The sequence below is a fragment of the Jaculus jaculus genome, chromosome 13 (assembly GCF_020740685.1).
Source record: "Jaculus jaculus isolate mJacJac1 chromosome 13, mJacJac1.mat.Y.cur, whole genome shotgun sequence".
NCBI classification, from domain to species: domain Eukaryota; kingdom Metazoa; phylum Chordata; class Mammalia; order Rodentia; family Dipodidae; genus Jaculus; species Jaculus jaculus.
Window position 1 is genome coordinate 30,675,467 of NC_059114.1, and position 19,997 is coordinate 30,695,463.

A 19,997-nucleotide genomic window follows, 5' to 3' on the forward strand; every position below is an offset into this window, starting at 1 on the left:
TTTGGTGAAGCAGAGTCTATATTTTTCCTTTTTGTTGCTGTAATTGCAGCCATCTCTAATCCTAAATGGACTAGCTGGTGTATGACCCAAGACTGGGTGGTCCTCAAGATCATCTCTCTCTGCCCTGAGTTCTTTTCATGAGTATTCAGAAAGCACTTACTAGATGCTCAGTACTGTCCTTGAATTTTCAAAGTGGGACTTCTTCCTATCAACACTCATTTGAATCATCTAGAAAACATAGTAAATAATTTGGCCCCACCTAAAACTATTTGAATCAATTCTGGGGGAGGGGAAAGTCCTGTTTATAACGTGTCTAATTCCTAACATGGAGCTGCTTGGGGATTCCTGTCTCAGAGAGCACAGAGGTAGTCCATGATTGTCATCTTGTCTGGAAAGAGCTTTTTCTGGGAAACAGCAAACAGGAACTCACCTCTCTGATATCTACAATCATGCTTTCAGCTATCTTCCTATCACTTTCCTCTTATATAACCTAAACATATGCTGTCTGCTTCCTGACTCTTCTCTACTTCCTCTCTGCTGTTGTTGGCTGTCTCTCTGCAGTTTATCTACTCCCTGTCTGCTCTTTAGCTGCTTTCTGTGCTTCCTGTCTGTTCTCTATCTGCTTCATAGCTACTTCCTTTTCCTATGAGCCCCAAGTTGTCAACTCAGGGCTGCCCAGCCTGAGGGTTAAGGAGAACATGGCTGTCTCATGGCTATATGACACTGGTGGCCTCGTGCTGTCCTGGTTGGGTGGTCTTTCCTTTTATCTCAGACCATGCTGTGTTTTATCTGGTTGTGACAAGCAGAAAGTCACTTGACTTCTTCCATCATATATTCATACTGGGGGTATTTTTAATCAAGTGGTTATTTTTTTTTTGTTTCAATAATGCATGAGCCATGTTTCAAATGCTGAGATACAGAAGGACCAATTTTCAGATATAATGCAAGTCTCCAATGAATGTTAAAGTAAACTGAGTAAGCCTTATAAAATCCCAGCACAGCTGGTGAATGAATGATCACATGGACTTGGCCTCCTCCATCCATGAACATGTGGTCTGGTGGTGGTGTTTGTTCTTCCTGGGATCTGGGATGGGCATGGGTATATACATATGGAATATAAGTCATACTGTTCTTCCACATTTCTCACTGTCTTTTTTTTTTTTTTCTTTGGTTTTTCGAGGTAGTGTCTCACTGTAGCCCAGGCTGACCTGGAATTCACTTTGGAATCTCAGGGTGGCCTCAAGCTCATGGCAATCCTCCTACCACTGCCTCCTGAGTGCTGGGATTAAAGGCGTGTGCCACCACGCCCAGCTTCTCACTGTCTTAAAGGTCCAGACATCAGCAATTTTGTCATTAGCAGTCCCAAGGTGCCTTAACTCTCCATATTTGTCAATTACACTTGGAGATGTGGACTGACAACAGATACCTGAATCAGAAAAATGGCTACTGGTCACTATGGTCACTATAAAGGAGTGAAACCCTCTGGACTGTAGAGGGTTCTGCCCATGAATGTGTCTGTGAACACTGAGCTTTCAGGTGGTCTTTACATGGCTAACTTCTTGGCCTCATTATAGAATCAGTAGACCAGGCATACCTTATGGGAATACAAATAAGTGGAAAGGCCTTGGGAGTGGGAAGGACTAGTGTGAACCCTAGCTTTGACCATGTTTAAGTTGCTTAATTTCTCTGTGTACGAGTCTCATCATTTTTCAAAAAGAATTCAGGAGGAGACAAGGGGGAGAAATGCCCTGGTTTCTCCCTTCTTCCCATTCTCCACTCTTCTCTCAGAGCTTCCTCTTGGCTGAACTCATGCATTAGTCAGGCGAGTCCCTGCTCTTGCTGTGTTGTCTGTGGCAGTTGGGAAAGAGACTGAGCTGCAGAAAGGCTGGCTGCTGTCTGTGCAGGTGACTGAGAGTCACAGCATCTAAATGACTTAGATGATGCTGCTGGGGACGGATTTCCCAGTCTGTGGGCTGTACAGATATGCGCCAGGCCATCTTGGGATTCAGGGTCACAGACTCCACCAGTCATGACCAGGGTCCATGTCTACGGATGTATTTAGTGTCCAAGCATAGCAGTAATATATGGCCCTCACTTTGGGCTGGAGGGTCTTTGCCAGGTTTTCCCAGCATAATAAGGAGAGAAGGGTATTGTCGTTAGTTTTATGCTGTTGGGATGAACCTCTACCTCATTACCCATTCCACACATTTTTCATGCTTTAAAAACCAATAGCAAGTGTGCAGGACACAGCCAGATTGCTAATTCCGGGGTGAAATAAATAATGATTTTTTTATTTTATTTTATTTTTTTTTTGGTTTTTCAAGGTAGGGTCTCACTCTGGCCCAGGCTGACCTGGAATTCACTATGTAGTCTCAGGGTAGCCTTGAACTCATGGAGATTCTCTTACCTCTGCCTCCTGAGTGCTGGGATTAAAGGCGTGCGCCACCACGTCCAGCTTATAAATCATGATTTTTGAAGAATAGGTTTCTTTCTTTTAAAAGAGTTCGTATTCCTATCATTCAGTCTTTTCTCAGGCATCCTTTCCATTGTTTCAATATGAAGTAGTTGGGTCATCTTTTTTCCAAATGCTAATGTATTTGACAATAAAAGCTTCAGCAACCAGTCTCAGTGTCAGTAATTTTAAACTTGCTTGATTTTTTCCAACTTTAAATCTTAAATTTCTTAGTTCTATATATCTGCCACTAAGCACATCATTACTTTATTTTTTTTAAGCTTGATGAAGATGGACATGGTGGTACATGCTTTATTTTATTTTATTTATATTTATTTATGAGAGAGAGAGAGAGAGAGAGAGAGGGAGAGAGAGAGGGAGGGAGGGAGGGAGAGGAATGGGTATTCCAGGGTCTCCAGCCACTGAAAATGAACTCCCGATGTGTGCACTCCCTTGTGCATCTGGCTAATGTGGGTCCTGGGAGATTGAACCTGGGTCCTTTGGCTTTGCAGGAAAATGCCTTAACTGCTAAGCAATCCCTTCAGCGCACATCATTACTTTTAAATTTAACCTTGATCAAACTCTCTGGGCATCACAAATTTCTCTGGAAGACAAATACCAAGTCCACGCCCATTCCTCCAAAATAAAAGTTCCAAAAAGGGCTGGAGAGATGGCTTAGCAGCTAAGCGCTTGCCTCTGAAGCCTAAGGACCCTGGTTCGAGGCTCGATTCCCCAGGACCCATGTTAGCCAGATGCACAAGGGGGCGCATGCATCTGGAGTTCATTAGCAGTGGCTGGAAGTCCTGGCACGCCCATTCTCTCTCTCCCTGTCTGTCTCTTTCTTTCTCTGCCACACAAATAAATAAATAAAAATGAACAAAAAAAAATTAAAAAAAATTGAAGATCCAAAAGACCAAAATCCACAGGTCAGATTCATCACACAGTAACAACCCATTCTCTGATACCAATTCTGTTAAAGTCAGCTTCATGCTGCTGGGATGAACTGCCAAACCAGACTCAGTTTATGGGAGAAATGGTATTTATTTGAAGCTTCTAGATTCAGAGGAAGTTTCTTAATGTCAGAAGAAGCCAAGTCTCTTTATACGGAGCCACACAGAAAGAAAAATAATCACCAACAAAAATAAGAGCCAAAACCCAGACCCAAACAACAGAGAACCCAGGCAGAACTCAGACTGTTCTCGGCATACCTTAGGCTGAAATTCAGATCTGCTCCCAGGTAACACCTTAGGGCTGGACACAGTGACACCACTTTACAAATTTCTTATAAGTCAATTTTTGAATGGTGTAACATAACTACATAAAAAGAAAAAGAAAGAAGAGGTTGCAGAGTTGCCCAGCAGATCAGAATGCTTGCTGCACAAACACGAAGACCCAAGTTTGATCCCTAGCTCCATGTAAAAGCTGAGCATGGCTGCTCAGGCCTGGCAATCCAGTGCTGAGGAGGGTCGGAGACAGTAGGATCTTTGGGGCTCACTGGTCAGCCAGTCTAACCAAAAACTGACTCAAGCTCCATGCTCAGGGACTGTCTCAGAAATAAGGTCGAAGAGTGATAGAGGAAGATGCCTGATATTCTCCTGTGGCCGCTGTATGTGTGAGCATGGAGCCTATGCATCTATCTATACACACATCTGCATACTGTACATGCACACACCACACACACACAAATGTAAAGAAAGGAATAAGTCAATCCATGAAGAAAATAGGCATATGAATATCTAAATTTATTTATTTATTTTATTGAAAAAGCAATGGTTTATTTTGTCTTATAGGTTTTTTTTGAAAAAATTATTCCTTTATTTGAGAGAGAGCAAGGGAGACAGAGAGGCAGATAGATAGAGAGAATGGGTGTGCCAGGGCCTCTAGCTACTGTAAACAAATTCCAGATGCATGTGCTACCATGTGCATTTGGTTTATGAGAGTACTATGGAATTGAACCTAGGTCCTTAGGCTTCACAGGCAAGCTCCTTAATCACCAAGCCATCTCTCCAGCCCTTGCCTTATAGTTTTGAGAGGAAGTTTCATCATGGTTAGGAAAGTGCAGTGGAGCAAACAAGTAAGCATCACATCTTGTGACATCAGCTTAGATCATGAAATGGCCCTGGGCTGTCAGGGTGGTTCAGTTCAACTGGGTGTTTAATAGTGGAATAGGGAAAGTGAAGAGTCAGAGGAGTGGTGGTGGAAGTAAGGCCAATAAAGTGTCATGATGCAAGACAGTCTCCTGTTGCTGGCCTTGAAGGTGAGGTCGAGGGCCATGAGGAGAGGAGTGCAGGTCTGGGCTAGCCATCTAACAATGGCTGTTTGCAGGCTGCAGAGTCTGAGAACCCAGTAACTGCTCAGTACATGAGGCTGGATGCCTAAACAGTCCCCATTTGGTGCTGAAGGCTATAGGATTCCTGGAGAGCCACTGGTCTTCAGCGTGCACTGGAAGGCTGAGGAAGCTGGTTCCATCACTTGTGAAGGACGGCAGCAACAGGGTAGCTGCACAAGCGAGGGAGTAGCTCAGATGGCCAGACAAAAGGCTACATTTATTTTGATTTCCTTTTTTTGCACTTGTAAATAAATTGGAATTTACACCTTGCTGTGGACCTGGACTCAGTCACCTCCTTCTTGGCGATCATTCGTCTTCTGCTCTTCCAGCCCTGTCTTCAGTGTTTCCCTGGAGCCACCGTCATGCTGTACATAGAGAGAACATCTGCAGGCTACACTGGGGGCTGTCTCTGAACCTGAACTCGATTCTCTTTGGGTCACATGAAGGATGAGAAGTCGTTGTAGCTGGCTGCATGAAGCCTTCCTTATTTCCTGTTCTGGCCCCTCTTGCCTTCCATTGGAGAAAAGCCCACTGGGAAACTGGCAGCTGGTCAGGCCCCATCTGGCACTCTGCCCGAAGGAGAAAGAGAGGTGCTGCTGTGTGGCACTTTGGAGTCAGAAGGAGCAGTGGGGCTTCTCAGGCCAAGAGTGGACACTTCCCAGGACAGTGTTGGACTCCTGAGTCAAGATGTCAGGCTTTGTTGATCTGGTTTGAGGACAGAAGGAGTGGTAGCTCTCATGTTGATGGCTGTCCCTAGATGCTTTCAGACAATATTTGTATCACGCTTTGCTTGAGTTATCAAGGACAGGAGTGTAACCTTACAGGACCATTTTGGACAAAATGGAGGCCTTGGCTACAATAAAGAGAGAAGTCACAGCCTTAAATTTCTTATAAACTCACTGATAAAACAATTGATATGATAAAGAGAAGAATGAGCACACCAATAGAGAAAATTGCATCTGAAAGTTTGCATTTATTTTGATTTTTTTTTTGCATTGTAAACAAACCAGAATTTCAGCCTTGCCCCGGACTTTGTCTTAACTTGAGGAGAAGGTAAATCTGGAGCCTCCTGTGGGTTGGGTGTGTGCATCACTCCTCTGAAAGATGGATGTGACTGCATAAGACAGAGGTTCCTGTTGACTATGGTCTCATGGCCAGATAATCCACAGGCAAATTCACCTGGAATGTGTTCTGGTTTAGAGAGACCAAGAATTCAACACTGGCCAACACAAACCAATAGCAAAACTAATTTAAATTCCATCTGCTGAAGTAAACCAGACCCAGGAAGACAAATTCCACATGTTTTCTTCCATATGTGGCACTTAACTTACACGCATGCATGTGAATAACACACACACAGAATGTAAAATAAGGTGGGCTAGCAGAAGGTGGGCAGAGAGGGAAATGGGTAGTGAATATAGTCAAAGTGCCTGATAAACATGAAGAGAAATGTCATTATGAAACTCGTTGCTTTGTATAATGAATGTGCACTATTTTTTTTTTTTAACAGAATGTGCTCAGCAGTTCAGAGCACTTGCTGCTTAAGCACTAGGACCTCTTAGGCCAGAGACCATCAAGTTTGACTCTCCATAATCCATGTTAAAGAAAGCTGTGGTGCTGGAGAGTTAGCTTAGTGGTTAAGGTACTCACCAGCAAAGCCTAAGGACCCAGGTTTGGTTCCCCAGGACCCATGTGAGCCAGATGCACAAAGTTCATTTGCAATGGCTAAAGGCCCTGGCATGCCCATATTTCCTATCTGCCTCTTCCTCTCTCTCTCACTCCCTCCCTCTCTTAAATAAATAAATAACTATTTTAAAAAGCTGGGGCCTGGAGAAGATGGTTTAGTGGTTAAGGCACTTGCCTGAAAAGCCAAAGGACCCCAGTTCGATTCCCCAGGACCCATGTAAGCCAGATGCACAAGTAGGCACATTGCATCAGGAGTTTGTTTGCAGTGGCTGGAGGCCTTAGTGCACCCATTTTCCTCTCTCTCTCACTCTCTCTACCTCTTACTCCCTCTCTCTTTCAAATAAATAAATAAAATATATTTTAAAAAATGCTGGGCATGGCCACTCCTGTAATTGCAGTCTGTGGGATGCACAGAGGGTCTCTCTAGACAGTAGCTCTGGGCTGAGAGAGACATGATAAGAAAAAGATACCCTATGTGCTCTGACCTCACACTTGTGTGCATGGGATGCACACATGTGTACACACTTCATATCACATACATCACACACACAAAACCACACATAGAACACACACAGACACACATGTGCACACAGATTGTGATTTGGAAGGCTGCTTCTGCACAGCACCATTTTCTCAAGACGCAAATTGTCTTGGTGGTGGTAAGTCTTTTAGAGGACGCTGATTCTCAAAGTCACTTTTTCCTTAGTCCTTTGACCAAAATCTCACCCAACCCAGATGGGTACACTTTAGAGGAAACTCAGGTCTGTGTGGTGACTGGGGTCTGTCCTGTGTGTGCATGTAATGGATTCAAGGTCATCTGTCACTGATAGGACATTGATGGTGTCTTTCCAGACCATGTTGCTTCTCACATGCAACACGTCTGTTGATTGGGGTTTGATTGTGGCCTCATCTTTCATATGTCATAATGGCCTTAACCATTGCCATGATGATAGCTGCTTCCAGGCGTCGTTGCTGTGGATCATGGTGTGATGTGTGAGGAACACATTCACAATTTCCACTCCTTGAACTCAGCACCATCCTGCCACAGCCTCTCAAGTGCTGGGATGACAGTGTACATCACCATGCCTGGTCATGGTGGGCAGTTTTTAGGGAGTTAATGTTCAGCTTCCTGATTACCCTGTGAATGCTGCTTGTATCTTTCTCCAGAGTTTAGGGGGTAAGCCATGTCTGCCTTGTGTGGGGGGCGGCCATATGGATGTCACTGGTAGAGGACTGGCTTGGAAACACCTTCTTGTAAAGTGGCACTGCGGCTCCCAAATAACTTCCAAGACAGGAGAGCTTCCCAAACAGCCCTGGAAAGGCCAAAATGTAGGCAAATCAATCAACAGAACGCTGAATTGGTGGGAATCCTAATGACCACAGAAAATCATGCCACCCAGAGGCAGTGTGTGGAGTGGCAGTTATCTGCCCATACCATCTGGAAGGAGACCACTTTTGTTTTTGAAACTTTTAAAATTGACCATTCTCATACATGTATCTTTCCTTCCATTACCTTCTTTCTTTTTTAAAATTTAATATAACGGTTATAATCTTTTATCCCCTTTCCCCTACTTTCGTTATCCTGGGGGCCCTCCTCAGTGGGGTTATAGTATTTATTGTAGGATCATGAAAGCCTCAGTCAGTCCCTGTAGGATAGCAAAGGGACCATGAGGTCACATGTTTTTTTTTTTTTTTTTGTTTTTTGAGGTAGGGTCTCACTCTGGTACAGGCAGACCTGGAATTAGCTCTGTAGTCTCAGGGTGGCCTTGAACTCATGGAGATTCTCCTACCTCTGCCTCCCGAGTGCTGGGATTAAAGGTGTGCGCCACCACACTCGGCCCTGACATCACATTTTTTAAAAATTGAATTTTAAAAATATTTTATTTATTTGTATGTCTGTACGTGGGTATGTGTGTGTGTCAGGGGGTGGGAACACCAGGGTCTGTTGCCACTGCAGAAGCATACCAGATGCATACACCACTTTAAAAATATATATATGTATATATAAACACACACACACACACACACACACACACACACACACATATATATAAATTTGAAGTAGGGTTCAAATCCAGCAACTGGCTCTAGTGATACTCCTTTTTTAAAAAGCTTTTTTTATTGACAATTTTTACATGTGCACATAATGTATTTTGTCCTCCTTAGGTCCCCCTCCTTGACTCCCACTGAACTACTCCATCTTTCTGACTCATCCCTCTTCTATTTTGATGTCATTTTTTTCCCTTCTCCATCACCCATGACAGAATGTTGGTGGGTTCAATATTGTGCAGGTCTTGTGCCAGTTACAGCAGCCACTGTGAGGTTGTGATGCAATGACTGTGTCATGTCCAGAAGACAGTGTTCCACAGCACTCCTCCCCATCCTCCGGCTCTCACATTTCTTCTGCCATCTCTTCCGCAGTGTCCCCTGAGCACTGCAGGGTGTGGTAGAGATGTCTCATTTAGCTCCAGTGATGCAACTCTGATGGTGCTGCAGTGTGAGCTCTACAGGATGAATCTTCTCACCTTCTCACTGAAGTGCCAGGAGAGACTCTGGAAGTGGGAAACTTTACACGCATTCTAATAATTATGGTGGCTCACATCTGTAATCCTAGTACTCAGGGGGAAAGATTGAGGGGCTTTACTGTGAGTTCTTAGGCAGCCTGAGCTACAAAGGGAGACCCTGTCTCAAGAAAAAAAAAAAAAAGTCAAACATGATAGAGATGTCAACGTATTCAGGCAAATGTCACATAGAAGGAGGGAGTCATATACATCAAAGCCTTCAAGCGTGAGTAGCAGCAGTGGTGTGACTTTGGCTTGGATGGGGACTACCAAGCAGGTGCAGCCTGCTAGGGTGATGAGTAACATCCCTCACCTTTAGCCTTTGAGACTGAATGCAAGAATGGGAGGAAGCAACTTCAGGAAGGCAGGTGTTCAGCCCCAGGGCTATTGGATGGATGGCCAATGGGGCTCCCTTGCCCTCTGGGCTTTTCTGGAAGATTATGAAGGGCACACTGAGTGTAGCAGCAGGACTTCCTCTGCGATGAGAGAGTGGGAGGAGAGATGTGGCCAGCAGGCACTGCTGCGGTGGTGGGTGGAGATTTAGTACTTGTCAAAACGAGGCTTAACACTTTGCTTTTCTCCTTGTACAGCTGCTGAGAGTCGAGGTGCTATAGACAGCTTTCAGAGGTTTTCCTCACTGCCCACCTATCTCCCCGCCAGCTTCCACGTCTCTGATGCGGAGGAGGCCTTCTTCCTCAAGGAAGCCAACCAGGACCTCACACGCAACACCAGCCTGCAGGCCCGGGCTGCGGCGCTCTTCATTCACAGAGCCAGGAGTCCCCCTGCCATCAATGCCAGCTACGGCCCCTTCTCTCTGGAGAAGACAGTGCCCAGGGAGTTCCTGCTGACCCCCACCCCCTTTGGAAACATGGAGAAATTTCCTTTCAACTGGAAGCTCAAATCCCACATTCTGGACAGCGCCATCTACTCCAACAGACCCAAAGTGCAGACCCTGTTCTATGTGACTGGCATGGGCTGGGACGACAGTGGCCCTGGGGACGATCTCCCCTGTGTCAAGATGTTTGCCTTCCCAGAGGACAGGGAAGTGGCAGCCAGCTGCCGGCTTCAAGGGTCCCCAGGACTCTGCGTGGCTGAGCTGGAACTATTGCCCGAGTGGTTCAGCTCAGGCCTGGACCTGGAGCCCCAGGAGGAAATCCCAGCACTGCTGGGGGGCTCGGCCATGGAGCTATTCTTTGCCCTCTACCCAGCCAATGAAGCTGGCCAGTGTCCACTAGAGGAGGAGGGCAAGTGGGAAAACAACATCCATTCAGAGCAGGATGACCTCCAGCCACTGTTCCCTCCCCGGGAAAGGATTGGCAGTGTGGTGGTCTACCCTACACAGGATGACCTGCGCTGGTCCTTGGTGAGCTTGGATGAGAATGTCGCGCTTTCTGTCCCTCTGAACCTCATCCAGGAAGGGGACATGGCCACCTTTTTGGTCTCTCTGACCAGCCGCTCTGTGGCTGACCAGTTCACCCTTCGGTAAGTAGCTTGGCTGGGGAGAATGGAGTAAGAATCAGCTTTAGTGGCCTGTGAGTTCCAGCTAATAGAGGAGGGTTGGGGCTGGGGATAAGGTTCTTGTCACACTAGTGTGAGGACAGAAGTTAAAATCCCTAGCACCCAGGTAAATGCTGGGCAGTGTGTGGTGCTTGCCTCTAAGTCCAGTGCTCAGAAAGCAGAGACACAGGATTCCCAGGAACAGGCTGGCTAGCTAGATTAGCTGAATCAGTGAACCCTGTGTCCAGTGGGAGACCCTGTATGAGAAAACAATGTGGAAAGCAAGTGAGAAAGACACGGAGGTCAACCTCTGGCCTCCATGCACACATGTGTATCCACACTCCTGCAAATAAACAAATGCCCGGGAGGTGATCATTTGATGACTTGTTGAATATTTATCAGAGACAAATGTAGCTGGCAACCAATTAAAGGAGTAAAGCCAGGTTTTGCCCAGTGACTACCATGCCTATGTGAGTAGAGATGATCTGAGAGAGGGAAGAAGGATGAAAGTGAGTCTCAGCAGAAGGAGAGTAGCATGGCACCGGAGTTGGCAGTGTGTGTTTGATTCCAGCTTCTTTCTGCCTGCTGGCTGTGATCTCAGTTAGAGGACTGTTGCCCATTAGTCTGGAGGCAGAACCTTGTCTTTCCTGATGACTCTATTGTAAAGGAATGGCTCTTGAGAGATGCTTCTAAGCTGCAGGCAACACATATTTATGTTCAGTAAATGGTCTGGAAAAGGAGGGGCTCATGTCAGGCGTGTGCTGGCTAGCACAAGTATGAACTCTCCTGGGCACACTAAATTTTCTCAGGTGGTACTTTCAGGGGCCTGGGATTTCCTGGGGACAGTTTGCTGCTGTTGGGCCACACTGGAGTTCCATTAAACCTCTTAGTGCAGGGTGGGCAGAGTTGTCCTGTGCTAAGAGCTCTATACGTCCAGGGTCCAGGGAAGCGAGAGCCTCACAAACACAAGCTAAAGACTCAGGTGACATGATGGTGGGGGTTACAAAGGGCCTTCTGGAAAGGGCCAGATGGTGGCTCAGCACTGTGTGCCCTGCTGTCTCCCGGGTGACTTTTCAGCTCAGTTGGTGCATTCTGTAAGCAGTCATAGTGAGCTGACAGTGCTCTGTTCCAATCAAACTGTGGACAAAAGCAGGCAGAGGATGGGCTTGCCAAGGGCTGGGGTTCATGTGTGATCAGGTTGAAGCCTGAGCAGCAGCCTGTGAAGTCTCCAGACATTGGAGCTCAGAGGTATGTGAGCTGAGACACAGACTGACAGTGTCCTCTCAGTCTGAAGGCTGAGTTGAGTTTAATGGGGGAAAAAGGAAGTGGTTCAAAATGTGCAGAGCAGCCCAAGCAGGAGATGGAGATCACACAACTGTATTAAGAGAAGATCTTAATATATAGAACCATGAGCTGGGTGACCAAGGGGCAGCAAGGCGGTTCTGAGGTCACAGTGGCAGAAAGTATATTCCCTGCTGGCCACAGTGGGGAGAAGTTAAAATAAGGCAACTGGAAGATCAGCAGGTAGGGTCAGATTGTTAGACTGTCCCCACCCTGCTTCATGTCAGGTAGAACCACATGATGTCATGTATGGGCAGGGTTCTGTTGACAAATTCCAAATTCTAGAAGCATGAAGGAGCTCTCAGAGATTCTGTCTTTCTTTTGTGAAATGAGCCCTTTGGCAAAGTGGCTTGGCAGCCTTGGCCTCCATGATGACGGCTTGGTGTTATGATTTTCATGGGTGTTGTTGGCTGCTGAGAGGTGAGCTTGCTTTACCTTACTTTGTTCCTGGCTACCAGGAAGCTGCCGCAGGGACTGACATAGCAGCTGTGTGTCCTGGTGCACGCCAGCTGGCTTCTCTGGGATTAATGATGGGATCTGTCTCCTGGGGTACTATGAGGGTGAATAAGGTTCTGAGAACAGTGCCTGGCATATTGAAGGTCTTCAGGGAAAGCTGGCCTTGGAAGATCCCTGATGTCCAGACGATGAGGCAGCAGGTGTGCAAATCCCATAACACACCAGACTTGGGGAGCTCATCATGCAGTCCTGATTCTAGCATGGCTGGATGTCCAGGGCCACAGCTGTCTAGAGGGATTCTTGTTCGGATGCCCACCAACAGAATACAGTGACTCGAGAAGATCAAAATGGGGTTTGTAGCCTGTGAGAAGCCAGCATAGTATTGGTGACCTTTGAGTTAGTCTTTACCAGGTACTGACTCAGAACTTAGGAAGAGCCTCCAGGACCATGGATCTTCCCTCTGTTTTGGGATTTGGCACAGGAGTGGGAACAGAAGAGCTGGCAGTGGGGCCCAGGCTGCTGTCTGCATCTTTGTGTCAATGTCAGATCCTCCCAAAGGAAAACCATCCAGCCTGGATTCATAATCCAGTTCCCCCAGCGAACTCCACCCTGAGATGTTTTTAGACTGTTGGGAGCTGCGCCCTCAACACAGGGGTGCCACAGGCCTTTTCTAGGCTGGTCTGGAGGCTCTGGCCATGTGGGGGAGTTGATTGCCATTGGACACCTCATGCACTTGAGGCATAACCACCTCCTGTGGATATTTGAAATTTCAAGTCCTGATACACAGTTGGAATAAAGGGGTTAAATCTAATTTGTTAGATTTCAATCTGTGAAGTAGCATTGTCCACTCACTGTACAGTAAGGGTTAGAAGTGAATGGAGGTGCAGGGAAGGGTCAAAATTCCAATTCCAGTGGAGGGAATTGGCTAGTCCTTAAAGAGAATGGGGGCAGTGTCTGGCATGCTGCATATGTTCCAGACTGTTCCTTGGTATTATTTAATCTTTGATATGATCATTCATTTAACAATATTTTATTTATTTGCAAGGAGATGCAGGGGGTGGGGACAGAGAAAGAGAAAGAGAGAGAGAGAGAATGGGTGCCGGGGCCTGTAGCCACCACAACAAACTCCAGATAGATGCACCACTTTGGGCATCTGGCTTTATGTGGGTACTGGGAATTTGAGCCTGGGTTGTTAGGCTTTGCAGGCAAGCATCTTAACTATGGAACCATCTCTCAGCTCCCCCCACCCTTTTTGAAGCAGGGCTTACCTGGAACTCACTTTGTAGCCTCAGGCTGTCCTCAAATCCACAGCCATCCTCCTACTTCAGCTTCCTGAGTTCTGTGATGAAAGGAGTATGCCATCATGCCCAGCTCATTCATTCTTTTAAATTATCATATATTCTTGCTACTAGACCTTGTTAATGCTGGCTAACCGTCTCTGCGCATTCTCCTATTACCTGATTGCACCAGTGTTCAGGTCACATCATGGAGGTGGAAGCTGAAACTCAGGGGAGTCAGGGCCTCTTTTCTGACATTATACACTGGGGTGGGATTTGGATGAATGCTTCTATGTGAGCCAACATCCCTTATTTTACCCACTCTGAGGTTCTTTTGTTCATCTGAATAGGGACTGATCTTCACTATCTGAGCTCTGTGCTCACTACTTACATGATGGTCCGTCTATCTATCTATCTATCTATCTATCTATCTATCTATCTATCTATCTATCTGTCATCTACTTCATCATCATCTATTATCTATATATCTATATATTTATCATCTATCTGTCTATCATCGTTATCATCATCTATTTATATATTTATCATCTATTATATATCTAGTATCTATCTATCTATCTATCTATCTATCTATCTATCTATCTATCATCTATCTATCTATCATCTATGTACATGGTCTCACTATGTGGCCCATTTTTTCCTCCAATTTATGGCATTCCTCCTACTTCAACCTCCTACTGAGATTAACAATGTGTGCCACCAAATCTAGTGATTTTATTTGGTTTTATGGTGGAGGAAAATGCATGGAAGAATGCATGAAATGGCTCAGTAAAGTTCTTGCTATGCAAGCATGAGGACCTGACTTGGATCCCCAGGAGCTGTATAAAAATGCTGGATGTGGTGTCATGTGCTGATAATCCCAGTGCTAGGAGGGCAGAGACAGGAGGATCCCTGGGGCTTGCTGGCCCCTAGCCTAACTGGTGAGTGAGTTCAAAGCTAATAAGAGATGTATCTGAAAGAGGATGGACAGTGTACCTGAGGATGACACATAATGTTGCCTTCTGGTCTCCTCATGCATGCACACACAAGTACATGCTCTCCTGCACATATGCATGTACACATGTCTGGAGATTGTGGAGATAAAGGAGAACTGCAGTGGTAGGGCTGCTGTGGTCTGCGTCTGGGGCTCACAGATGGCGGCAGGATAGGTGAGCCCAAGCTGGAGCAGAGAGGATGGCAAGCCTGTGGGTTTCACTGGAGGTTCAGGGTGGCAGTCCACTCAGCTGGTCAAGTGGGAACCAGTGGCATCTTCCATGATGAGTTTAGGGCATAGGTTTGGCTCTGTCTGTTTGGGAGAGTTAGAAGCTGGGCCTCACTGGGTGAGTTCTGACCACTCTGGGCTGATAGCTTTTGAGCACATGATTTGCCATTCATGCCCAGGTTCAGCAAAGTGACAGTTCATTTTATGGTCAATTCTTTTCAAGATGGTTTATTTGCATATTAGCATCTCAAAATAAAATCTTTTAAGACCAGGGAGATGTTCTGTTTCCAGCTCAAGTGATTGTTTTAGTGATGTCTCTTATGAATGAAATGTGACATATTTCATTCTGGTTCCAGTGAGAGCTTGGACCAGAGCAGGAAGGTGTGCAAGATTTTCTGGAATCTATCTCAGAGCTGGAGATTGAAGGAATAGGGACTACAGAGGTGGGGGGCAGAATTTTCTTCTATCATTTTGCTCATTTAGATTGTGTATTGAAAGGGGCCAGTTTGAACAACAAAAGTTGAGTTGGTTACTTTCTAGTTCTGGAATAGCATCTGGGAAACACAAACACCTACATCTCATGGGGCTTTCCACAGGTCCTCAGCAAAGGCCTGCCCTGTGATTTGGAGGAGCTGGGGCAGCAGAGATGCTGCAGAGCTATGGAGGCCAGAGGTCTTGGTTCCACTCTCAAGAAAGTTCTGCCCTATTGTGAAATGTCTCAGGAGGAGAAGGATCCTAGGAAACTGTTTGTGTTTGATTCAGATGGCTTTTCCTGGGTTTGCAGGACACCTTTTGCAGATCTGTCAGTGGTTAGGCAATGGAGCTCAGTGGTTTGAATCCTGGCTTTGTCACACAGCAGCTATGTGAACTTGGGAAAATTACTTAACTCCTCTGTGCCACAATTTTGCCACCTGTGAAGGAGGATTTTCTCCTTAGGGATTTTTCTATGGTAGTGGACTGTCATTAGTGCAGAGCAAAAGACCTTTTGTCTCCCTGAGCTTTTCCTCTGGAGGCACATTCCTGCTGAATCCAAAAGTGTCTCACTGGAATTCTCCTGGGTGCATCAGAACCTGAACTCCATCCAAATTTTAAGGAGAGCATTCCCGGCAGACCTCAGCCAGGCTCTTACATAGACCTGTTTCCTTCCCTAGGCAGCTGGTTTCACTGGTAACTCTCTCAATGCTTCCTACCCAGGTTCAACTTAAACAGGGTGACCTGCAGGACAAGACCTCCATGGGGCTTATCCGAGGCATCAGTGGGGGTCTCCCATGCATCCTTCACAGAAGAGTTCTCTCTTCTCTTTTCTTGCCTGGTCACATTTCTGTTTGGCTGTCTCTGTGTTGCTCTGTCTGTAACCCTTTATGCTCACTTGCTAATTTCAATCGCCTGCTATTAAGAAAAATGTAGAGAAAAACCTTTTAGAGAAACTTTTTGGTATTGGATGGTGAGAAAAACTAGGTATTTTCAGTGCTGTATACAGAAGAAACTCAAAGTTTTCAGAAAAATGCCAACAGTTAAATTTCAGTTTTTAGCAGTATTGGCATACATGGTTGAGATTCTTAAGACTAGATAGAACACTTCCATTCTTGAGTAGGTTCATAAAGTCCCTAATAGGATTTGCTGACCATAGGATCAGCAGATCAAGTCACAGAGAGGTTTATTTATTTTCCATTTGTATGTAAATTTTGCTATTATGGAAATTGTGTCAGGGACTCTGTGGCAAATCCAAAGGACACAATGTACTGTAATTTTGAATCTAGATAAAGAACAGACTCCCTCTCCTCTCCCCACCCCACAAGTAACCAGTGTGTTGCTGAAAACAGCCTCATATTCAGATCTCACCCCTGTGGACCAGGAGGACAGTTTATTTCAGTACTCAATTGAAGATGAGGTAATGGGGGCTGAGTGTTTAAGGGGCAGCGTGGTCATAGTTTGTCTTATTTTTAGCTCTCAGGATTCACTGTGTTTCTTCTTTAGAAACTCATAGAGGTATGCTTTACTGTGAAAGGAGAGATATTTCTGGAGTTAATTGCAGCCAGTCACATAGCAGAAATGCTTCTCTGCTTTTTGATCCTAAAAGAGATCGCACTGACAGGAAGAGGTTGACTCAAGCCCAGGAACAGGTCCATAATTCCCATCCTGGGGTCTTGTTCTATAGCCAGTGGCTGCACTGATCTGGAAGGAACTCTCCTTGAGCTGTAACCCCAGGCAGAAAGGGTGACTTGCCTCTGTTGTGCATTTCTGTAGCATCAGGACTAGTGTCCACAGCAGGTGGAAGACTCAGTCACTCTTGGTGTTTCCAAGTTCGCTTTGTTCTTTCAGCTTCTCTCCAAAAGGTACCAGCTTCTGGAATAACTTCAGCCCATCAGTCATCTTGAAGAAAGCACCAAAATCAGTGTGCTCAGGAAGCACTGGTGAGGGGAAATGGCTTTCAGGTGATTCCTAGGGTGAATATGGGGGTGCAAGTACCAAGGACAGGCACTGGGTGACATTGGCTATCTGGTGACTGCTCACGTGTCCTCCTTCTGTGGGTGGAAGCTAGGCGGGAATTTCCTGTCCTGGTGCCCAGCCCTTGCCTCCCATCCCTGGCTGTGAATCTTCTTGTCTATTGCTTTGTTTTGTTTGGAAAAACCAAGAGCCCACGGCCCTGGATGAAACCTTTGGTAGACAGAGCATCTGGGTAGAATTAAATGACATTTCTTTGTTTTTATTGTACCTATTTTAGTTTTTTTTTTTTCTTTATGGGAAATGATACTGCTTTCTTTTCATTTCAAGTACTGATATGTTACTTTCTCCCGGATACATTAATGTGAAACCAATGGGTAGATTTAAAGGAAAATATCAGGTATAACCATGAGAATGGTTTCCCAAGACAAAACAATGTGGCATGGTGTGTGATAGATGTCCAAGACTGGGAAGGCTAGGCGATCGCATGCGTCCCTTTAAGAATGGGACCAGCCTCAGAGGAGGCTGCATTTGTTCTTGTTTCATTAGGAATCATAGGTGGGTTTTATCATAGACAGGCACCCATGTCTTCTCACTCAGCAGCACCCACCCCCCGTGGTCAGCTGTCTGAGTTAGAGAGTATTTAAGTTCTATCTCAGTTTCTCCCTCTGGAATGAGACATTACCACTTCCCCATGGCGTATACAGTGAGTCCAGAGGAATGACCTGTGGGAGAGAAGCTCCTGACTAAAGAAGGGGGGGTCACAGGAAGTGAGTTTGTCCCTTGCCTGCTCCCCTTCTGAGTGTTGAAGGAAATCCATCATCAAATATGTCGCTGGTTTATACGGGGTCATGAGATTCCACTGGCAGTCAGTGGTGGGTCTAGTGCACACACACACAGTGAGCAGAACACACACTTATGGTGAGCCAGGCGGAGTGCACACCCATAGTGAGACTAATGTATTCCCAAAGTGAGCAGAGCTCACACCCACAGTGAACTGAGCACATGCCCACATTGGGCCTAGCGTAGAGCCACAGCCAGTAGAGTGAGCACCCACAGTGAGCCTAGCACACACACCCTGGAGCTCCCAGGCATGGGGCGTGATCGTCAAGAAGATCTGAAGCAGCAAAGAATAGTGGTTTATACCTATAATCTCAGAATTTAGGTGGCTGAGGCAGGAGGATCACCATGAGTTCAAAGATAGTCTGGACTGCATAGGGACATCCTGTCTGAACAGAAAAGGTGGGGCTGGGAGATGGCTCATTGGGTCACGTGCTTGAGCAAGCATGGGGACCTGAGTTCAGATCCCCAGATCCCATGTAAAAGTGATGCACTTATGATTTCAGCACTGGGGGGCAGAGACAATGATCCTCAAGACTTACAGGCTAGCTTATTTAGCCAGCGAAAGACTGTATCAAAGGAGATGGTGGAGAGCAGTTGAGGAAGACCCCTAGCATAACTGCTGGCCTCCACTACCAAGTACACATGTATGCACACATACACATATATGCACACACACTCATATATGTACAACAAAACAAGGTGGATGACAACTGAAAAGGACATCTGAACTCGACCCCTGGCCTCTACATGCATGAACATACTTGTGCATGAACACCTGCACAAGTATGGGGTGCCCACAAACATACGGACATGCACACACCACACACATACACACATGTCAAAATAGACAAAAGGGGGCTGGGTAGATGGCTCAGGGCCAGAGTTCCATTCCCTAGTACCCACGTAATGCAAGATGTACAAGGTGGCACATGCATCTGGAGTTTGTTTGTAGTGGTTAGAGGCTCTGGCACACCCATTCTCTCTCTCTCTTGCTATCTTCCTCTTTTTTTTTAAATTTCTCTCTCTCAAATAAAAATATTTTTAAAAAATAGGAAAAAGAAAAAAAAAAGTCCTGTGATAAGCTGCCTTCTGCAATGTGGGCAAAGAAAGAGGAGCCTGACAGGCTTTCTAAGCTGTTGCTTCTCCTCTTTCTCCAAGTGTGCTTGGGGGAGGAGGGTGCCAGACTGGCAAAGTGCAGACCCCTCAACTACATCCAGACTCACAGATTGAGGCTCCCGAGAGACAGCAGAACTTGTCTTCCAAATGCCATGACATGGTGACATGGGCAGAACAGAAAGGAGCACAGGACAGATAGCCACCTCCAGGGCTGCATGGAGCTGTCCACCACACCAGTGTTGAAGTGAGATGGCAGAGGTGTTGAGGGGTAACTCCATAAGTGGCTACTATGGTATGTGTGTGCACATACATGTGTATAATCATAAATATTCACATGAAAATTCAGACAGGGATTTCAGTTGTGCAATGAGGTGGGTTCTGCCTTCCTCCTGGCCCACAGGTGAGGTGTGTGTACTGGGAGGGCTGGGCACCCGGAGTACCAGACTATATAAGTCTATAAGCAGTTTTGTAAGCCCAAGATGCACATGGTGTTTGGTATCTGTGGAGATTTTTGGTGACTCTGGCCAGGTGGTCTTTGTGGTGGTCTCGCTAATAACCTGCCCTTGATCTTGGCCCATGTCTGGGTTTGGGTTTCTGGCCTTTCTCTGTGCTACAAGTTGCCCATTGTCCCTCCTAGAAATCTCTTTGTATGCCATGGACTCTAAGTCACATTTTTCCTTGAGTGCTTATCTTTTCAGGTTATTATCACATGATTTCATATTAAATATAGATCATATACTTTGTGTACTCAGTGTCTATCGACTCCTTTAAA

The 19,997-nt window shown here is 45.9% G+C and overlaps 1 protein-coding gene across 2 annotated transcripts in view; it reads left to right on the top strand.

Annotated features, from left to right (window-relative positions):
- Positions 1-19,997, top strand: part of Tmem132b (transmembrane protein 132B) — a 423,578-nt gene that overhangs the window by 135,637 nt on the left and 267,944 nt on the right. For both annotated transcript variants that reach the window (XM_045132377.1, XM_045132378.1), the window contains exon 2: positions 9,619-10,510. In XM_045132377.1, coding sequence (XP_044988312.1) covers positions 9,619-10,510 — 892 coding nt within the window. The remainder of the gene's footprint in view (positions 1-9,618; positions 10,511-19,997) is intronic.